The following is a 22,663-nucleotide window of genomic DNA, read 5'->3' as shown; positions in this document are numbered from 1 at the left end:
TTGAGGAAAAAAAAAAGTCAAAACTTTCATTTAAGTGTTGTCTTGTAGCTGATTCAAAGAACTTAACCCAACCACATAATTTCCCTCCCAAACACCAATTTCATATTTCAGTTAAACCAATTTAACACAAAGTTAGAACAAATTATGAAAACAGAGAATAAAAAATGGACGCAATCATCATCATCATCTTCCAAAAATATGCAACAACAAAACATAAAACTGAACCAAATCTAATCAAAGAACCATTTTCTTTCTCCAAATTCAACAAAAAAAATTATACAGAAAACAAAGAATCAAGCAGCACCAGCCAAGGCCGCAGCAGCAGCTTCTTCCTCTTCCCCCAAGAACAGGTCCTCCGTCCTCCGGAACGCGGCGTGCGCCACCACCACCACGACGGCGACCGCCACGGCCACGAGAATGTTGACGGTGGCGTCGGTGAGCAGCAGCAGCGCCACCGTGAGAACGGCCATGGCGACGAGCACGAGGCGGTCGTCGACGAGGTGGCCGAGCAGGACGAGGGGCTCGTCGCGGAGGAAGTAGAGGAAGAGCCACGCCGCCATGAGGAGGAGGAAGACGATGAGCGAGATGGGGTGCCAGAGGAGGCTCAGGAAGAGAATCAGCAGCGCCACCATCGCGTAGTTCATGCGGAAGTACGACACGTTCACCGCCACGCGCGACAGCGCCTCCGCCGCGCCGCCGCCGGGGACCTTCAGCGAGCGGAAGTTCAGCATGGCCTTCCACGGCCGCCGCGTCCCCAACCCCGCCTTGATCCGCTGCTTGGCACGCGATATGTATTCCAGGTTCGGAGGCCCCGTGGTCGGAATCGTGCCGTAGGTTGTTGTCATGTTTCAGTTCAAGGTTGCTCCTTTTCTTAGTTCTTAGGGTTTTCTACTGTTAGTAGCCTCTGAGAAGAGAAGGGGAATGTGGTTATTTGAGTGACTCTGTGAAATGGGATCTGGGGTTTGATAATTATAGAAGGGGTTGGGTCCTACTCATTGTGACTTTGTTGCTGTTTTTCTTAAGATTGGGTGAATTATTATGTGTATCATTTGATGTGAGTTTGGTTTAAGCTAGTGGATTTGCATTTGGTTGCAGGTGAGTCCAAGTTTATGATTGACAAAAGGGTTGGAGGATGGTGTTGGTTCCAAAAGAGTGAAGACATTGTTATTTGGAAGGAGGTTGGTGTTGGTTTCTTCCATGGCTGAAACGTGAGGTGAGAAATCTAATCTTGCACTTCAATAGTCACTGCTTTTGTTGGAGATGTTTAACTTTGGAGAGGTGAAGTTTGATGAAAGTTGGTGGTTGGTGAATGTAAAAACACAGAACAGTTGATCAAGCCAAACTACACTCACATACACATTCATGGTCATGTTTTTGAAGTCCATGTTTCATGTAAAACGAAGTTGTTGTTTTGTATTTGTAGTATTGCACATGATGACAGAGACCAAAATTGGGATAATCTTAAGTTGGACCATACAGTGGATATAATTCAGACCACACTCCACTCTGTAGGGAATAGGGACGGCAAATCATGAGGCCACGACAAGCAATTAACGACCTAAGAAAGGTCCATGCCAGTGTGTCCATGTTGGAATCTCATCTCCAAGAGAAAGTTGTCAAATTCTTTTGCCTTTTCTTTTGATTGCTTCTAGCTTCGTTCCTTTTCTTTTTCTATTCATCCAAGGCTTCACAACAATCTCTTAAAATATAGTTTTTGATGGTAAGGTAACTGTTAATTGCTTGAAATTTTAAAGAAAAACAAAACTTTCACACTGTTGAACAAAACAAAGCACAATTTCTATGATTTAGTTTGTGCATGTATATTGATGTTCTCTTTTATCTGGTTATTCACTGAAAGAGACTGACAGAGGTATTGTTCTGCACAGACTCATTGAAAAGTAATGTGAAACTTTTAAACAAAAATGTCTTAAACCATAAGGACATAATACAAAATCCTAAGACAAAGTTTGTTGCATAACCATATTATATTTCATACTATTTGAACTCTGCACATTGATCCTGGTTTGTTCACTTGTGACAGATTTGATCAACTTGTATTATGCAGGTAATCACTCTGGAATTTTCTTTGCTACATCTCTATGTTCATCCCGAAATTGGTTAATATGTAGCACTTGGGAATTAAGGGTTCAGATTATCCACTCTTGGTATTTATAAGTGGGAAGAAAGGTTTTGCTACCCCTCCATGTGGATTAGAAGCAACAACTGATTCTCTCATTGGTTCATATGCCAAGGCTCAAAGTCATCTATGGTAAGTCCCACACCACACCCATATAATGTCCTATACTTGGTAAGTCATTTTTATTTCTTCCATCACTATGATCTTCAGCAATGGAATGAGAAAAGAGATTAATGAAGCATTGTAAAAGTTACTTTCAATGTTGCCTTAATTACACCAAAGATCCCTGCATCTGTTTTTCTAGTTCAATATAGTTGTAGTAGTTTAGTAGTTTAGGGATTTAAGTAGCATAAGCTTTGTCATGCATTAACTATGCTTTCATGATCTTATTATTAAGTACCAAATGTTTGTCTGAACATCATCTACATATATTCTGCCATATGAAGCATTGATATATCCAAAATCTGAACAGATATCCAAACTCATGTTCTCAAACGAGACTTTCTCTTTATTTCTTGTAGAACTTCTGTATTTCTGTACTACACCAAGTAGCTAGAGTATCATATTTGAATGAGATTACACAGATGGTTAGTTGGATGAAACCTATATATAATTTTAATTTTGAAAATAAAACAAGTAGTATTTTGAAGTGTTTATGTTAAGCTTGAATCAAAGACATCTAACTTCAATTGCTGTTGTAATAATTTTTAACTGCTGAAGAAAGATTGAGATAATTTTTCCAATACTTTGTTATGTCTCCTTCATTCTTCTCTTCTCTTATGATTCAAGTCAATTGAGGGAGAGATTATTAATGTGGAGGAAACTCACATGTTTCTACACTCAACCTCATACTTGATGTGTTTCTTTTTCCTTATATTTTGTTAATTTTCTTGTTTTGACTCAATTTGAAATTCATACTTATGCTTGGATTTCTTACCATAATAAACCTAATTTACAAGAAAAGAAGAAAGAACTTGAATAAAGCCTCAAAAGAGTATCCGTTATCTCTAATTCGTTTTCAATGTGAAGGAACAAACATAAGGTTAAAACACATGTGTTATCTGTGGTGCATGACTTGTAATTAGCTTTTCCTAACACCAATCAGTTACAAGATCATGAAAACTCTATGGTGAGACAAATTACTTCTAAAGGCAACAGCTAAATAAAGGAAAAATACTTTTAGGCATTTTCCCAAATAGGTGATGGACATTTTGAGACTTGAAGTTAAAAATATTCTAAAAAAAAAAAACTAATTTGAATCCTCCTTTAAATCGGAAACAACAACCAGATACTCTGGAAAATTTTCCACAGAACATGATCGGATATAAAAAAAATGGTGTCTCAATATTGAAATTCAAACCACATAAAACCAACTCCAAAATCTGAAGAATAAAATCTGAGACATTTTAGAAAGTGCAAAACCAATGTTAAAAAGATTTTGAAGGGAATTACAAAACAGTAGACAAAAGCATAAAAGCATAAGAGGAAGGTTAGGATCCTGTTCTTCGTTTATTATAACTGGTTGAAGATAATTTCAGTTTTATTTATATTTTTATTTACAGCAGTACTATAAAAGAATTTTTCTGATCTTTAATAAAAAATATCTTAAATATAGTTTTTTAAGTGGTTATTATAAGATTATCCGTGTAACTTTTTTCATAATCCGTGTATCTAATATTTACTCATTTTTATTTGTATATTGCGATAAATATAGCTCATAAATTTTAGTAAAACATTATTTATTGTTCACTCTTAAATCTTTGGTACCCGCTTTTAAAGTTAATAATTTGTTAATGCAAAGAACCTAATTGAGACATCTTTTCAAAAGTTGGGATTCAATTGACACATTTATAAAAATGGATACCAAACTGGCAGAAAGTGGATACGATCTGACTAATTAAACCTAAATCTATAATATTCAAAAACAAGTTTCCACCTACAATAAAATTCACTAAGAACATCATATATTACATTATCATATTTCCCAATATCACACATAGGACATAACAAATGCAAATTAAATTTTAATCAATGATAATATTTGAGAAACAATATAGTAATGATGGGTGCAGGAAGCAAAAGCGTGACATCTTTAGCCAGCAATAGAGATGGGAGATTTTTTTTACTCCACCCCATAATTTCTAGCTGCACCCTCATACTTTTAAAATGACAATTTTAACATTCATGAAAATGATTTTCGAATTACCTGATCGGGAAATCCTTTATAATTTTTAGAACATGATTTCTAGAATATAATTTTTAGAAAATGGTTTCTATAATAAATTTTCTGCAACGTATTAAATCTATTTATAAACAAGTTTTTAGCAAAAATAATTTTCAGAATATAAATATTATTTTTAGAAACGATTTTTTTAGAACAAGCTTTCTAGAACACAATCTAGAACATATTTAATGTGTTCTAGAACAAGAATTTTTATTTTTCAAAATGAAATTTTCTCTCCTTCCTCAACGGGGAAGAATAAAGGTGGTGCAATGTGAAAATATTATAGTCTTTTTCTTTTAAGGAGTGGAATTAGTAATACTGGATATGTAGGAAGAAAAAATGAAGATTGAAACCTTGGAAAAATGGGCCCAAGTTAATAATAATAAAATTGGGTCGGGTTAAACATTGCAATAGCTAATATATATTATAAGATTTATTATTTCAAGATAAATAGATTTTCAATTTCTTGAAAAATATCAATAAATAATCAAATATCATTTTTCTGTACACGATAAAAAAAATAAAAATAATGATATATTTTTGTTGTATCATGGTTCATTTAATAGAATCATTTCTAAGCGAAATCAATTTTTTTTCAAAAAAATCGCTATTGTAATTAAGATGATAAATAATTCGATGTAATTAAAATATGGAAAAATGTATACACAATTATCAAAATTTGAGTTTTGGCAGCTAGTATGTTTTTTCTCTGCCATTTTACATTTAAGAACCGATTCAATAACTAATTTTAAATTCAATTAGCCTTTTGGTCCTTAACTTTTAATGAATTTTGGAACTAGTCCATATTGAAACTTTGGACTGATTTAGTCTTTTATCTCTCGAAATATGTGGATCTAGTCATTTTAATAAAATTTTATTAAATTTATTTAACATTTCAAGCGCGTTTCATAAAAAACTCAAATACAATCCTGAGATGTGAAACATCAAGTAAACTTAACAAAATTTGATAAAAAGACTAAATCTACGTATTTTGAAGGATAAATGACTAAATTGGTCCAAAATTTCGAAATTGACTAATTTCAAAATTCTCTAAGAGTTAATGACTAAAAACATATGAAAATATATTTTTTTTCAATTCCTGCATTAAAAAGATAATTTTTATTCTTATCATAGTCTAGGGACCCGTGCCTAACAGAAATTGAAAAGCAAACTTAATAAATACCGATCAAAATAAAACATTTTAAACCAAAAAGTTACTAAACTATAATTTATCAAACACTTAAGTTCTAATTGAATGAATCCAACTTTTGAGCTTGGTTTCTAAGTTCTGATTAGTTTTTTCCATTTTTAAGTATCTTATGCGTTAGGTAATGCTAAACAGACCCATGTTATGTTTCCTTCTAACAACCCACAGACAATACGTAATACTCATGCAACTCAATTTCTTTGGTCTGTTATAGATATGACATAACGAAAAACTTCATTTTTTTCTTCCAAGTTCCTTGCACTCTACAATCATTCTGTTAACAAAGTGTCAGTTCCACAAGGCCCTTCACCAACTTATCCATTTCTTGTGTAAATGTTTATTTAAATTTGCATAATTATGCTATGAAGCCTTGATACAAACACAGACACAGACATGGAGATACGACTATATTAAAAAACATAGACACGAGACACGGCATGTATATACATATTATTTTCAAACTTTCAAGTAACACATTGTCAACTAATATAGAAATTAATCTAATTTATTTATTTAATATAAAAAAAAAAGTGAAAAATAGTGATCATATAATATTTTTTCCTTATTTTTTAATCATAATAGAAACTTCTATGATAAATTTACAAGTTTATGGATTTTTTAGAAAATCATTGAATTTGTGATTATTAATATTGTGGTTGAATCATGTCAAAATCATGTTAAAAACAAAAAAAAATGTCTTTCAAATTGGACACTTGACTGATACGTATCGGACATGGGACACGCCCAGTGTGTCCGGGCTTCATAGTAATTATGCAGTAATTATCCTCTTTAAAGAGTTACATTATTGTTGATTGATCACTGTATGATGTTGTCAATGTACTAAGAACAGTGGATAACTGTATTTTGTTTTGTACTTAACTACTTTCTGATTACGGTAAATTGAGATTTGGCTTCAAGAAACTTAGCTTCAAGCTAAAACTTGTGATGGCAAATACTTGAAGCTTGGATTGTGTCTGCATAAATGCAAAGTTACCGAAGTTTTCCAACTTTCAATTACATTCCAAGGTTCCCTTTGCTTCTTCATCTGCACTATAAGCTCAGCCACCTATAAAAGTGTAACATAACAATTAGTCATTGAAAATTGGCATGAAATCCATCATATGTTAAACCAAACTGCATAGTTCTCTGTCTCTCACCTTCTTATGAATATTTTAAGTATTACAACTGTGGAGGAAACTCCTAAGCTCCTCCATGGAACAATTGAAGCTACCATCTTCAATGCCTCACCTTACTCACCTTTATTTCCCTTCAATGTAAGTTCCACTAACACATGCTTTTACACATATGTTATAAGTGTTCAGTGTTGTGAATACAGGAACTACACTGAAAATTCTGCATTGTTCTTATAAATCATGGCGTGTTTTGATTTTGTTAGTTTTTTTCTGTTTTCAGAGTTTTTCTTGTTTTCAGTGTTTATGTACAAATGGAAAGCCTGCTTATGTGACTATAAAGATAGACAACCAGAAGTTTGCAAAAACCAGTGAAGAAAGCAACCGTGTGTGGAACCAAACCTTTCAGATTCAGTGTGCTCATCCAGCTGATTCATGCATCACCATTACACTGAAAACATCACATTCTTCCATACTGGGGAAGTTCCATATTCAGGCTCAGCAGCTGCTGAAGAAAGGAGGTTTGATCAATGGATTGTTCCCTCTCCTCATGGATAATGGAAAACCAAACCCAAAACTGAAATTGAAGTTTATGCTGTGGTTCAAACCAGCAAATTTGGAACCAAGTTGGGCAAAGATGTTGAGCAATGACTGGGAATTTCAAGGGCTGAAGGAGGCTAGTTTCCCACTAAGGTCAAATTGTCAGGTTAAACTTTATCATGATGCTCACCATTCTTCATCTTTTCAACCTCCCTTTGATCTGTGTGGAGCTCCAAAGAAGCTATGGGAGGATGTCTATAAAGCCATTGAGGGTGCAAAGTATTTAGTTTATATTGCAGGCTGGTCCTTCAATCCCATGACGGTTCTGGTAAGAAATTGTGCAGAATTTTCACATGACTTTTTATACTTATATGAGAAGTTGGTCAAGTTTCTAAGGATAAAACTTATCCAACAGTGATGTAAGTTCAAATTTCACTGTTGATGTAAAAATTTGTTAGTGTTTTTATAGGAACTCCTTGAGCCACAAAATTTGAACATGACATCATGTAAATGAGAGGATACACTCACCTTTCACATTGATATACATTTTTGTTTTAGAAGCTAATATGTTCTTTGGCAGGTTAGAGATCCTCACACAGAAATCCCACATGCAAGAGGAATTAAGTTAGGTGACCTATTAAAGAAGAAGGCAGAGGAAGGAGTGGCTGTGAGGGTTATGCTTTGGGATGATGAAACATCTTTACCATTTGTGAAGAACAAAGGTGAATTGAACAACCAAGATGAGGAAGCTTTTGCATTTTTCAACCACACAAAAGTGATATGCAGAAAGTGTTCCAGATTGCACCATATGTTCCCAACACTCTTTGCTCACCATCAGAAGACTATAACAGTGGACACAAAAGCACCAAAATCTGTTGATGACAGAGAGCTTATGAGCTTTGTGGGTGGGTTGGATTTGTGTGATGGAAGATATGACACAGAGCAGCATTCATTGTTTCAAACACTCATCAGGGAATCTCATTGCTATGATTTCTACCAAACAAGCATAGCAGAAGCTAGCCTCAACAAAGGAGGGCCAAGGGCACCTTGGCATGATGCTCATGCTTGTGTTATTGGTGAGGCTGCTTGGGATGTGTTAACCAATTTTGAGCAAAGATGGACAAAGCAGTGTGATCCTTCTTTTCTGATCCCTTCTAGCACTTTGGCAAATCTTATGCCAAAGACAAGCTCAAGCACTCATAGGGAGAGGAATTGGAAAGTTCAAATATACAGGTCAATTGATCATATCTCAGTTGGTGAGTTATCTACTGTAGAGAGGAGCATCCATGAAGCTTATGTTGAAGCAATTAGGCGTGCTGAGAGATTTATATACATTGAGAGCCAATATTTCATTGGAGGATGCCATTGGTGGAAGAAAGATAGGCACTGTGGTTGTACTAATCTGATTCCCATTGAAATTGCACTGAAGGTGGTGAGTAAGATTAAGGCAAAGGAGAGATTTTCTGTGTACATAGTCATACCAATGTGGCCAGAAGGAGAACCTGAAAGTGAACCTGTTCAAGATATACTGCATTGGACTAGAGAAACAATGGCAATGATGTATAGATTGATTGGAGAAGCAATACAAGAAAGTGAGGAACCAGCACACCCTAGAGACTACTTGAATTTCTTCTGTCTTGCAAACAGGGAACAGAAGGGACCAGGAGAGTATCTTCCACTAGATTCACCCCAACCTGAAACTCAATACTGGAATGCTCAAAAGAATAGGAGATTCATGGTTTATGTTCACTCCAAGTTCATGATAGGTAATATAGTACTAATCTTCAACTATAATTTTCTGTCATATTTTGCTCTTCTCTTGATTATCATCACAAAGGGTCTTACTCTTACATATTTTATCAGAGTAATCTCACTATGACAATCCACATGATCAAAATTTGCATTAAAGATCAACATAAGTTAACTGAAAAGAAACTTTAGTATTTTTGATTAGGAAAAGCATCTAAGTAATTGAAGTGTTTGTTGAAATGTGGTGAAGTGAAAGTTTTTACTAACATTGTTTCACTGCATGTGGTGGCATCAGTGGACGACATATACATACTGATAGGATCAGCTAACATAAACCAAAGATCCATGGATGGGAAAAGGGACACTGAGATTGCAATGGGATGCTACCAGTTTCAAGATGAAGATGATGATCACCAAATGAACATTGATGAAGTTCAAGCATATAGATTGTCTCTATGGTATGAGCACACAGTGAGTGTTGATGAATTGTTCTTGGAGCCAGAAAGATTGGAATGTGTGGAGAGAATGAGATCAATAGGAGATGAAATGTGGGAAATCTACAGCAGTGAAGAAATAAGGGACATGGAAGGTGTGCACCTTGTGAGTTACCCTGTGAGAGTAACACCAGAAGGGTATGTGAAAGACCTCATTGATGGAGTTCATTTTCCTGATACAAATTCTCTGGTGAAAGGGAAAAGGTCTAAAATATTGCCTCCTATCTTCACCATTTAGGTGTAAGGTTGAGTTATGAGAATACAAATGAACTAGTGTTCTAATAAATGCGAAGGAAAAAAAAACATAGATGTCTTAATTTTTTGTTTAATTTAGTACACAAATTACTTTAATGACTTAAAAAGAAATATACATGTCTCTTATTTACTTGCTTCAGAATTTAAAAGATGTTCATGTTCGGCAGATATGCATCTTTAGATATTTAAAATAAGAAAATGTCAGTTCGTCAACTTTAATAACCAAAAAATTATTAATCACTATAATGGTCGATTTAGATAGCAATTCATAAAATAAGAAATTATTGATTATTAAAATAATCATTATTATCAATAAAAAATTATAATTAGTTGTTAAATTTGTCACTAATTAAGTAGAAATTAATGTAGAAACCAAATGTTGTTTTGGTAGTAAAAATCTTGGTAACTAATGTTTAGCGACGAATTATCTTTAGTAGTTAAAATCTTAATAAATAAATTTTAAAAACTAATTTATAGATCAATTATAATTTTTTTATTCATAATAATGACTATTTTAGTAACTAATAATTTTTTATTTTGTAAATTAATATCTAGACCGGTCATTATAGTGATAACAATTTTTAATCACTAAAATTAATCATTAATGAGATATTTCCTTATATAATGATAGAGTTATCCTATTTTAATTTTGTCTAATTTATATAAAAAAATGTTTTTCTATAAATATCTACGAAAAGTTATTTGAATATTTCTCTGATATATTATTCTGTTGTTGATTTGATTTATTTGAAGTCAAATATATCAGAGAAATTTCACCAAACATGAAATTATTTATTGTTTTTACTTAATTTATTTTTTCTTTTTAATGTTTTAATTTCAAGTTGGAATCTGGAGTTTGATTCTTGGCGACGATTAGGGCAAAGGGAAATATACTAGAAGACTAATGAGTAAATCATATTCATGGAGTAAAAAAAAAGGTTTTTGAATGTCCACCATTATGCGTGAATTTCTAGTTAAGAAAAGATGATAGTGGAAAAATATAAAAAATAAGAGAAAATAATAAATAGAATTAGGTGAGAAAGAAAAATAAACAACGCAAAAAGTTTATATATATATATATATATATATATATATATATATATTTATTTATTTATAATTACTTAACATCGTCTTTATTTTATTTATATTGGTCCTCTCTTTAGATTATTTTTTAATAATCAGAAAAGTCTTGTTAAATATGTTTTCCTTTTTTTTACTTGAATAAATTTTGCTACCTTAAATGTTTTGGGGTGATCTTTATTTTCAAATTAGTCTTTCTATACATTTTTATTGGTTTTAAATTAATATAATTTTTAAATTTTATTCAAAAATAAAATAATTAATAATAAAAATAAGGTTAAATTATACTTTTGGTTGTTATTTTGGAAAACTAATAATCTTTTTTTTATCTCAATTTGGTTCTTATTTTGGAAAATTTGAATGTGATGTAATCAAGTCTTTTTTGTTAGTGCTGTAGTAACGTGTTAAATGGGTTGTCCCGTGTAAATTTTTGGATTTTTTAAATTTTTTGAATTTTTATTTATTTTGAAAAAAAAAATTACAAATTTATCATGTGTCGTGTCAAGCTGACATCGTGTCACGTGGCAATGACAATGCCACATGTCACTATTATGTCAGGTGTCATTTTTTCATTCTCGATTTGATTTTTAAATTTTTTGAATTTTTATTTATTTTTTAAAAAAAATTTAAAAATATTACAAATTTATCACGTGTCGTGTCAAGCTGACATCGTGTCACGTGACAATGACAATGCCACATGTCACTATTATGTCAGGTGTCATTTTTTCATTCTCGATTTGGTCCCTGTATTTTAATTTTTGTCTCAATATAGTCCTAATTTTTATAAAAATTGTACAATTTCGTCCCCCTCCAAATTGAAACAAAAATTAACTTTTATATAAATGCTATACAAATATTTTTATTAAATTTGATTTTTTATTCAAATTTATATTTTTATTATATATTTTCAACAAAAATAAATTTATTTAAATTTGTTTCACATTTAATTTTACTTAAAATTGTTTTCAAATTCTAAATTATTTGTTTTTATTGTTACATAAACTAGTTAATTTTTTTTTTAAATTTATATAATTTTTATTTTTACACCAACTAAAATATTTGTATAGAAATTATTCAATTTTACACATTTTAAAAATATGCAATTATTTAAAATATAAATTCAAATAAAAAACAATCTTAAACTATGATGTAATAAAATATCAATATAATTTATGACTTTTTTTTTGTTATTAGCATTATTTTCTATTAACAACTTTAAAATAATTTTAAATAAAGTTTAATGTAAAATATATATTAAAATAAACTTAATCTTGTTAAAAATATTTACTTGAAATATCAATTTTGATAGAAATATTTGTGCACATTTATATAGAAATTAAATTTGGTTTCAATTTAGAGAGTGACAAAATTGCACAATTTTTACAAAAATTGGGACTAAGTTGAGACAAAAATTAAAATACAGGGATCAAATTGAGTTTAGGAAAATGACACCTGGCATAATAGTGACACGTATCACTACCACGTGTCATGATGTCAGCTTGACACGTGTCAAATTTTTTTATTTAAAAAGAATCAAAAATAATAAAAAAATCAAAAAAATTAAGAACTGACATGTGATATCCTATTTAAAGTCGCTACTACACCACTAACGGAAAGAACTTAATTGCATCAAATTTCCCAAAATAGGAATCAAATTGAGATAAAAATAAATTGAGGGACCAAATGGATATTTTGCTACAAAAATGGAAACCAAATGTATAATTTAACCTAAAATTAATAAAAGTAATTATCAATGATTGTTATACAATTATATGTATTGTATGTATTAAATTCAAAATATATTGTATAAGAAATAATTCTTTAAAAAAAATGATAAACTAAGCATATCATCATTTGTAAAGAAATTGAAGTTCATCATTTGTAGACATTTACTAATGCAAAAAGGAGATTTAAATCAGTTATGGAGTGTGTATTAAATTGATTCTAGAATCAATCTAATATGAGACGATATAATATGTCTTTCACATATTAGATCGGTTATTCCAATCCATCTAATACCTAAATATTAGATCAATTTTTGATACCTGGTCTTATATTCTTTACAACATAGTATATTAGATTCATTGTGACACCAACCAATCTAATACGTTAAGTTATTTAAAAAAAACAATCAATATTATATCGATTTTGGCTATAACTGATATAATACAACACATATTAGATCGGTTGGTTAAGAGCATAATCGATATAATATTAGTTGTTTTTCTTTTGAAGTGCATTTTGTAGTTGCAACTAACCCAAACTTGTTGCATTCAAAACCAAACAGTATAGTTCCAACCCATTTATATAGTACAAAATTGAACAACAATTCAAATTCAATAATGAATTTGACCAAAATATTTCCTAGGCATAAAGACAACTAATGCAACAAAGTAAAAGATGTACATATGAACTAATTTTTATACGATAAGAAATACTTGACTCATTCAGTTCTTACTTCATCAATCTTCTCAGATCTCAATGATTTAACATCGTCAAAATTCATAGTTCAGAACAATGAATGTGTATTATTAGTTAAGTATTTTATAATATGTTTCAAAGAATTTTTTTTTTGATTTTTTATCTCATCCCAAGAATCTTCTATTTAAAATATCCACCATTTTTGCTTATTTTTAATATTTATTTATTTTATTTTGTACTTTAATTTATAAAATTATCTTTTGTCGCATTTAAATATGAAAATGTTAGATATAGATTCAACAATAAATAAATAAATATATATATATATATATATATAATTGTAATGACAAAGTTAAATTTTCTAAAGTTAGAACATTAAACATTTCTTCGTTACCAAGACTAAAATTATGAATTGGAGTGAAGCAAAAAAAAAACATATAAGCTTGTTTTTTAGGTTAAACTACTTCCTTGTTCACGTTTTTTATAGATTACACATGTTTTTAATTGCAGAATAAAAACAACCGCATTCAGTGACAAAACTCTCTTTTTAAATATTCAATATTCCATTATATTTTTAGTTGAAAAGTAAATATAGAGAACGTGGAAAATGTGAAGCCAAAATGGACATTAATTTTAATATTTATGATAGAAAACAAAAAGGACAACTCTTGATAACTTTAATTCTCAAGTTGTTTGGATTATTTGTTTGTCGTTGATTCTCAATAGATATTCTTTTCTAAGTTTTGAAAGTTAAGCCATTTTTTTAGTGAATTCAGTTAGTGAATTTTAGCAACTGCATCGTGCTATACAAGTTAATAACAAAAACTCTATAAAATTTATATATTAAGTTTTAATTAGTGGGATGATACCACCTTTGTTCATATCTGTCAGTTTGGTACCCATTTTTAAAAAGATGTGGATCGAATCCCAACTTTTGAAGAAGTGTCTCAATTATATTTCTTTTAAACAACAATTATTAACGTCGTTAACTTTATTCATGATTTTTACCACTAAATTTTAATATAACTATCAATACTTAATTTTGTAAGTTATTTTAAATATCAATACCATTAACTACGTTAATAATTTTGTTTTGAAAAGAACCTTATTGAAGTATCTTTTCAAAAATTGATACTCAATTGACATCCTTTCAAAAACAGATACCAAACTGATATATCCGAACGAAACCACGTACCAAATAAATAATCCATATATTAATATCGAAATAATCTTCAACGCATACGTATTAGCGTCAACTTTATTCTTTAACCTTAATGACTACATAATCTCACAAAACCTCAAAACGTAGCATAATTATTGCACTTTTTTATAATTAAATCATATTTTTTTTATTCTTTGAGATACCAAAGTAAATGGTCATATATATTCCTGAAAAATTTTACTACCCTTACTTTTATTATTATTATTGTAAATTTTATTGTGTGTTTGCCACGTTCAAAGACGAGTTTGATTTGTTTATTTTAAAAAAAATATTAATTTACCAAAAACTTCTTTAAAATTAGAAAAACCAGACAAGCCAATAATTTTCTAAAGTCAGTGAAACTAAACAGTGAATAAGTTTAATTCAAAAAAAAAAAAATTATAATCTTGTATTGGCTAATATTTATCTAGATATACTAAATTATATTTGAGTGAAAAGCTATAGTATTAGCAAAGATGCTTACGCAATTAAACTAATATCTAAACAAGCATTTTTGTTTAATTAAATTACAATTATGGACATCAAAATATTGGAATAGTTATTTTCATATCTAATATGTTTAACTAATTAATCATTCACTTACAACGTGAATCTATATTTTACATTATCAATTTGTTCGAATTAATTTTTAAGATTGCAAACATATTTTATAAATAAACAAATACAGAGATTTCCAACAAAATTTAAATATCATTTTAAATTATCAAATGAACTTAAAATAAATTAAATTGAAAGCAATGTGAAATAAAATGAAGTTCAAACAAATTATCTCTCATATTAACAATCATCATATTTTAAGAATATTTTCTTATGAAATTTCTCTAATCACATCATTAAGTATATGAAGACTTTATCTTTACACAATGTCAATTATTTCTTGTTTGAATGGCCCGTATAAAGACAATATGCTAACACATCAAATATAATATCAACATACATGTCTATATCAATATATAAAAAACATTTCTCTCGTCCACCTTTCAAAATTCTAATTTTACTCTTTAAAATATAATTATTTATTAAATTTTTGAAAATTGACCGTTATTTTTACAAGTTTTTTATAAAATCGTCTATCTCGATTTTTTCTTTTTTTCCTATTTATCAACTGTTATTCTCTCATCTTTTATGATATATTTCATTTTATTTTTTATAAATTTAATTTAATTTTATATATTAACTTAATCACATTACAATATCATCACCTACTAATATAATATCATATATATGTAAAAAATGCGTACACAGGCACGAAACGATAGCACCTGTGTTTACGCTAGTTTGAAATAAATTTTTTGACACCATACATCTTTTTGTAGTAGAGTCTTTATTAAGAGCGTGTTAAACCTTTGCATTTTTTAAAATAATTTTTCCTTCAATTTACATGTTATTATATAAAAAAATTATAAAAAATTGATAAAATATGATTAATTATCTGACATCTTCTATAATGTTGTTAGTTTATCAAATTTATTGGTAAAAGATATTTTGAAAAGAAAAAAAAAATCTTAGTCGTTAGGAACCGAAAATGATTTTTCAAATTTAATAGAATAAACCACTTTGAAAAAAAAAATAGAGACCACAACCAAATTTACTTCAATTTAAAACGAGAAATATCAATTATTTTTAAAAAACATTTTCAGCTTTCACTATTTGTTTTGGAGCGTGAAGCCAAAGTTGAAACAGACTAAGATAGCATTAACGTCAAGGATTCTAATTAATTAATTAATTAGTTAGGAGATTAATTAATTGGTCCTCCACCACCAATAATTGACCTTTAAATAAATTATAAGACTCTTATTTGACATCTACATCAACCAAGTCTTCTAATTTTAGAAAAAAAAGCATTGCCCTACTACTGATTGCTACTTTATAATATTAATGAATTGTAAATTCTTTTAATGTATATTATTATAGATCATAAAGTAAGGATATGATATAAAAAAACAAGTTAATTAAATTTGAAGGCTATGATAAATAAGGAACTTATTATAAAATTTATTGTTAATAAGATGATATGGTAATTTAATTTTTATGTTACATCAAATTAGCAATTATATTATTTAGTTAACAAAAAATTTAATACTAAGTGCTCAATTATTATTTTTTATTTTAAATACTCAATAAACTAACAAATCTAATAGAAAAAACAGTTTTAAAGTTTACCGACAATTTAAAACTTAATTAAACTTAAAAAGAGTTTTAAATAATAATTTTTATAAAATTTGAAATATATAAATATAGTAGTTACGGAGTAATTAATTGGCCAAATTAAGCCAATAACACGAATATTGAGAATGCCATTTATTTAATATTAGTAATTAGTAATATGATATTCAACATTACTTAACGAAAAAACATTAGAAACCTGTAGAGAAAAGATAAATATTTTACTAAAACTCATTCATAATTATTTATCACAGCTAACAATTTAATTACATTAAATGAATTAAAGTGTAATGTAAATTGATTTCCTCAGAATATATATATATATATATATATATATATATATATATATATATATATATATATATATATATATATTAATACAAAATTTTCTAAAGTGTAAAAAAAGTAATTCTTGTATGATTTTTAAAATAATTGTTGCATACTAATAATAATTAGAATGAGTCATAGTTTCGACACGTATATTATCTATTTTTAGAAAAATATTTTAAACGTAAAATAGAAAAGGGTATGTATCTCACCAAAAATACCAAGAACATCTTAGATTTTAATATACAGTATTAATTATTTAAAAATAATAATTAAATGTTTGTTTAATCTTTAAATTTTCACACAAAATTTAAATTTATTGTTGTTCAAAACTTTAATATAATTTGTGTCATACTTGAAAAATAATACATATATTCGTCTTAGTCTAATTATATTAAAAAAATTATACGTCAATATTTATTAAAATTAGTGTTTAAATTACTTATTTTTACATTATTTATTTTTACATTATTCGGTTTAAATAAACATAATTTAACATGTAAAAAATTGAAAAAATTACTTCTATTTTATGATGCACCGATATTTCAACCTAGGTCACGTATTTGTGTACGACACATATCCGTGTACAACACGTATCGTGTCCAATACTTTAGGATACTTTATCGATACTTATCAAAGAAGTATATAATTTATAAAGTTGTAGTACACTACAAAAAATCTTTGAATAATGACTAATTTTAGTAACAAAAAGTAATCAGTCATTATACAGTAACCAAATTGACAACTAAAATAGTTTCAAAAAATTATAATTGGTCTCTAAATTGATAATTAAAATAGTTTCAATTATGAATTAGTTTCTAAATTGGTCACTAACATTAGATATCGGGTTTTGGCTATTAAAATAATTAGGCTCTGATAAGAAAATTTAGATTCACACAATAACAATTATATAATTATTATATTTTTTAAAGAATTATTGTATATTTTTTAATATTCATATATAACGTATCATATTATTTTGGAAATGAACGTATAAACGTATCAAATACGTGTTGTATCCGATACACGTATCATATATGTGCATCATAGCTTCTATTTATTTTTAAATTTTAAAATTAAATATATAAAAATTTAAAACAAAAACAAATTTTAATTTCTACTTTAAATTTATAAAAAATATATATTTAAAATTTAAAATATTATATATATATTTTAAAAATTTCAATATTTTTATTTAAATAAGGGTTAAATATGTTTTATGTCCCTCAAGTTTCAGTGAAATTTGGAATTAGTCTATTTTTGAAACTTAACAATTTAGTCATTCTTCCTCCAAAATGTGTGAATTTAGTCCTTTGAAATAAAATTTGTTAAGTTTATCTGATGTTTCAAGCGTATTTCATGATAGTATTTAAATTGTTTATACCATTTGACACATCTTCGTTTCAATGTTAATTCAAATATTATCATAAAATGCGTTTAAAATGTCAAATAAACTTAACAAAAATTGTTAAAAAAAACTAAATCCACATATTTTTAAAGATAAAAGATTAAATTAATATAAAATCTCAAGTGACTAATTCCAAAATTTACTTAAATTAAAAAAAAACATATTTAACCGTAAATAAGAAAAGTAAGAAACATAAACGTACAACAAAATTGGAACTATTATTGAATAGACAACTATTTGTACCAAACATGATGATGACTAGGCCAACCCCACATCCCATCAAGAAGTGCTTAATCCACGTGGATAAAACCTAGTCGCCAAGTTAATTAATAATTAATAACTAATAAATAGTGAAATATCCTTCTTATTCTTATTTTATTAACATTCATTCTCAGCCTCAAGTTGTGGTCAAATCCCCTTTGACCAACCTTTGTTAGTTGTCTTAATTTTACATTGACATTTTATGATAACTAGTCTTAACATTTTCATGTGCTATTTATTATCCATATAAAAATAGTAGTAATAATAAATAAACATTTTTAATATATAAATAAATATTTTGAAGGGATAAATACTGTGATAATTCATAGATATTCAAATTCTGTTTCTGATTCTGCGAAAAAGTTTTGGAAGATGAAATGGATTATCAACAGACCGGTGTATCGCTGGTAACACTTTTTTCTTGAACTAGGGATTTCGATTTGTGTTTCGTAATTGCGTAAACGAATTATGAGTTTGCCATTGATTTGTGTCAGAGATCGAGCTTGACGTTTGGAGAGACGCTGTGTGCGGTGTTCATTCCGCTCATAGGACTTGTTGAAGCTTTGGTTTTCAGCTTAACCGGTTGCTTCGATTTCCATTCTCCGGCGAAGAAGAAGAAACCCTCTTCTACTACCTTCGATGACATTCTTGCCCTCGCCAAGGATTCTCAGTGTTTGTTTTTTTGTTAATTTAATTTTCAGCTGTTTTTGTTTATTTTTGCTGAGGAAATGTAGTTTAAAGTTCCTGATTTGTGTGTGGCAGTTACTGTTAATGAAATTGAGGCTTTGCACGAGTTGTTCAAGAAGTTGAGTAGCTCAATCATTGACGATGGCCTCATCCACAAGGTAGCTGGCTAGATTGGGATTTGGGGATCAATGTCTCCTTGATCCTAAGTTTGTACATTTTTGTTTATCCTAATTTTAACTCTTGTTTGTTTGTTTGTTTGTTGTGTGAAGGAAGAACTCACATTGGCACTGTTTAAGACCACTACTGGGGAGAATCTTTTCCTTGACAGGGTATAAGCATTTTCGCAACTGTTTTTTTTTTTTTTTTTTTCTGATTTCTTGATTTGTTTCATGACCCAGTGTGGACTAATTGGTTTGGAGGTGAGGAACCAATGGATTTTGATGGAAGGGAGGCTGATCTAATTTTTGTCAAAATTCAACTTCGATTTGCAAAGAAAACATTTTCAGGAGACCAAACTAGTTCATGCCCTTTCTTCGCTCCAATTTGTTTCACTAAGATTCTCGATGTAGCTTTTTTAGTAAAAATATCGGCGAGTACAATGCTGCTGCCTCAACGCAAATTTCTGCTGAAAAATAAATTACAATATCCAGAGCTCCATATATCACTCTTTATTTTTCCTGAGTCTCCTTCACAATCCTCTGTGGAACATTGTCGACGGTTTTAGACCCAAAGATACTTTTTTCTAGTCTATTATGTTATGTGATGCGTGATCAACAAACTATAATGTGTTTTTGTATCATTCCTTTTCTAGTCTCTTGCTGGCAAGACGAGTCCTTTCATCCTTTTGTAAATGATTGTGAACTCTGACTAAAGTCTGAAATTGCTATGATAAATTGATATTATTTTCTAGATTTTCTTGTCATTCGGTTAAAACTCTATGAAAGATCAAAGATGTATGTGTGTATGATAGAGATATTGGAAGGTGTATCGTACGGATTGACAACCATATATGTGGTGTTTAAATATCTAAATTTACATTGTTGACTCTCTATGATTTACCCTATAGTGTATGGTGATGATGTTTTATGCACATTCTCCCCATTTCCCTAAAAAAAATGTCATGGTTGCATGCATATGTACTTGTTTTGCTGAATGGTCTGTTGTTTGCTGCTGTTTGTCTTTTTTGAATTGTGTATTTGAGTTCATTCTAATGATTACAAAATTCTCTAGGTGTTTGATGTTTTCGATGAAAAAAGAAATGGTGTTATAGAATTTGAGGAGTTTGTGCATGCTCTCAATATCTTTCATCCTTGTACTCCTCTGGAAAAGAAAATTGACTGTAAGTCTTCAGCAGGAGTTTTGCATTTGTGTTTCTACATCCTCTATTTTATTGCTGTAATATTGATAAAAATTAACTTTTTTTATTGGTTTGCTTGTAGTTTCTTTTAGAATGTATGACTTGAGACAGACCGGATATATTGAGCGAGAAGAAGTGAGTATCTTGGCATGTCCAGGTTATCACTATGTTATTGGCTTTAATATATTTTTGTTATCATAGCACCGGAATTCCCTTGGTGCAATATTAATTTTATTTGACAAGTTCAACAAAGAAAAGGGTGGTGATGATTCAAGTCTATGGCATTCTAACGTCTACTAATTAATATATAAAACTCAAAATAACCATCACGATGTCTACTATTTTCTATAATTCTTTCCCCGTATTGATCTGAGTTTACAGTTGGAACTGTTTTGTTAACCTGCGACTCTTTCCAGGTTAGGCAAATGGTTGTTGCCATTTTGTCAGAATGTGGCATTGATCTGGATGATGAAACCCTTGAAACCATTATTAATAAGGTAATTGTTTGCAGGAAAGTATTTTTCCCTATGTTATTTTTAATTTCGATCTTTTATGTGGCTTTTTCTTTTAAAAAAATGCCAGACATTTCAAGACGCCGATGCTGATAAAGATGATAAAATAAGCAAAGAAGAATGGAAGGCATTTGTCACTCGAAACCCAACACTCTTGAAGCACATGACTCTTCCTCATCTGGCGTAATTAATTTCCTTAATTTATCTCTTTCGCTAGTATCTTTTACCACTATTCATCATTCCTTGTGTAGGTTCTTCTTAAAAGCAGGAAATAAAGTGAAAATAAGTTGGGACATTTGTAATTGATAAAAACATATAAATTGAAAATGAAAACAAAAACAACCAAGTGCAGCGGAGAATTTTGAGGAATCAATGTTTTATAATGTCAATGTTTAACCCATACATTTATTTCAGATTAATAGAAAAATATATTTTGAGGAGGTTTTCATTGCATTGGATGAGACTGAGTTCATTTATTTTATTGTTGTTTGTTCACTTGCCAGGGACATCAGCACACTGTTTACCAGTTTCATTTTCAACACCGGAGTTGATGATTCTCACTGGCAACCATAAACAGTGAGGAGTGGAAGCTTGTTTTGTGGCACCATGTTGCTGTTCTGAGAAGTAGATTCCAGTCTCTCAATATGCTGTTGAAGGAGAGAATAGTGGAAGAGGATGAACACAAAAGAGGGTTGAAAATCTGATACATGATTGCTTCTTGTACACCTCATTTTTGAGCTGTGTACAAAATTTATTTGTACGGGAAAATATGTGAAGAAATGTATTTTATTTATTGAAATTTGAGCTAAGCTTGGTTTTAATCTTCCATATATTTTTTTTAAACTCATTTTGGATTCTAAAATGTGAGAAAGGAAGTTTACTCAAGTTTTCTGTGTAGGGATTAAATAAAATTATTTTAGTCTTTTAAATTTAGTATTTAGGAATTTAAATTGTAGTTTTTTAAAATTTTTGAAAAATTAAAATGATTTTATAAAAACATAATTGAATTTATTAACAATATAGTGCCTTTATGATAAAGTTTTAGTTCACTAAAAAATTTCAATTGGAATTAGGTTGGATTGAAAATCTAAACTTGACCTCTTTCTGTTACCTGTTAGGAGACTCATTTATTCCATTATTTATTTTTATAATGGGATGGTTTCACAACTCTTTAGTAATTATTTTTATATTTTTTGAAAATCCAAATTATTAATTGTTTTAAAATTTCTTTTATGTTGAGATTTGTGCTTTCTTTCCTAAAGTATCAACTTAATAATTTTATTTTATCTTAACTTATTTACATTTTAAACATCATTGTTTTTATTCTCCGAGATATGAAGGTGATTAATCTGTAACCCAAGACACTGCCGAAAAAGATAACAGATTAAAAAATGTTTTCAAATTTACTTATCTCATGAATTCTACATTACTTATACATTTATTTATTTAAATTAATTTATATCTTTCCTATAATAATTTAAACACA

At 29.2% G+C, this 22,663-nt stretch overlaps 2 protein-coding genes and 1 pseudogene across 3 annotated transcripts; 2 read left to right on the top strand and 1 right to left on the bottom strand.

Moving 5' to 3' along the window:
- On the bottom strand, positions 1–1,039 carry LOC114166475 (PRA1 family protein F2 pseudogene; annotated as a pseudogene).
- A 5,619-nt stretch (positions 1,040–6,658) lies between these two features.
- On the top strand, positions 6,659–9,863 carry LOC114166435 (phospholipase D alpha 4-like). 2 transcript variants are annotated; one of them, XM_028051170.2, is made up of 4 exons: positions 6,659–6,842; positions 7,000–7,566; positions 7,819–9,004; positions 9,283–9,863. In XM_028051170.2, the coding sequence occupies exons 1-4, from the start codon at positions 6,732–6,734 to the stop codon at positions 9,717–9,719; spliced, it is 2,301 nt and encodes a 766-aa protein (XP_027906971.1). In that variant the 5' UTR covers positions 6,659–6,731; the 3' UTR covers positions 9,720–9,863. The 2 variants fall into 2 exon arrangements, with proteins under 2 accessions (XP_027906971.1, XP_027906970.1); XM_028051169.2 differs by having other exon boundaries at positions 6,660–6,842; positions 6,982–7,566.
- An 8,961-nt stretch (positions 9,864–18,824) lies between these two features.
- CBL10 (calcineurin B-like protein 10) lies at positions 18,825–21,998 on the top strand. The gene is made up of 9 exons (XM_028050473.2): positions 18,825–19,028; positions 19,116–19,293; positions 19,384–19,466; positions 19,578–19,637; positions 20,539–20,647; positions 20,748–20,800; positions 21,082–21,162; positions 21,248–21,360; positions 21,681–21,998. The coding sequence occupies exons 1-9, from the start codon at positions 18,999–19,001 to the stop codon at positions 21,748–21,750; spliced, it is 777 nt and encodes a 258-aa protein (XP_027906274.1). The 5' UTR covers positions 18,825–18,998; the 3' UTR covers positions 21,751–21,998.
- The last annotated feature ends 665 nt before the right edge of the window (positions 21,999–22,663 follow it).

The sequence above is a fragment of the Vigna unguiculata genome, chromosome 10 (assembly GCF_037176805.1).
Source record: "Vigna unguiculata cultivar grain cowpea cultivar isolate G323 ecotype 2 chromosome 10, ASM3717680v1, whole genome shotgun sequence".
In the NCBI taxonomy this organism is placed as follows: Eukaryota; Viridiplantae; Streptophyta; class Magnoliopsida; order Fabales; family Fabaceae; genus Vigna; species Vigna unguiculata.
Note: the sequence above shows the minus strand (reverse complement) of the source record. Positions and strands in the feature narration are given on the sequence as shown.

Bases quoted from the DNA above. Each gene is read 5' to 3' on its own strand.
- LOC114166435 (XM_028051169.2), top strand. From the start codon at position 6,732: ATGAATATTTTAAGTATTACAACTGTGGAGGAAACTCCTAAGCTCCTC. The intron at 6,843-6,981 runs GTAAGTTCCACT...TTCTGTTTTCAG, and splicing joins CACCTTTATTTCCCTTCAAT to AGTTTTTCTTGTTTTCAGTG. The intron at 9,005-9,282 runs GTAATATAGTAC...TGGTGGCATCAG, and splicing joins TCACTCCAAGTTCATGATAG to TGGACGACATATACATACTG.
- CBL10 (XM_028050473.2), top strand. From the start codon at position 18,999: ATGGATTATCAACAGACCGGTGTATCGCTG. The intron at 19,294-19,383 runs GTTTGTTTTTTT...TGTGTGTGGCAG, and splicing joins CCTCGCCAAGGATTCTCAGT to TTACTGTTAATGAAATTGAG. The intron at 19,467-19,577 runs GTAGCTGGCTAG...TGTTGTGTGAAG, and splicing joins ACGATGGCCTCATCCACAAG to GAAGAACTCACATTGGCACT.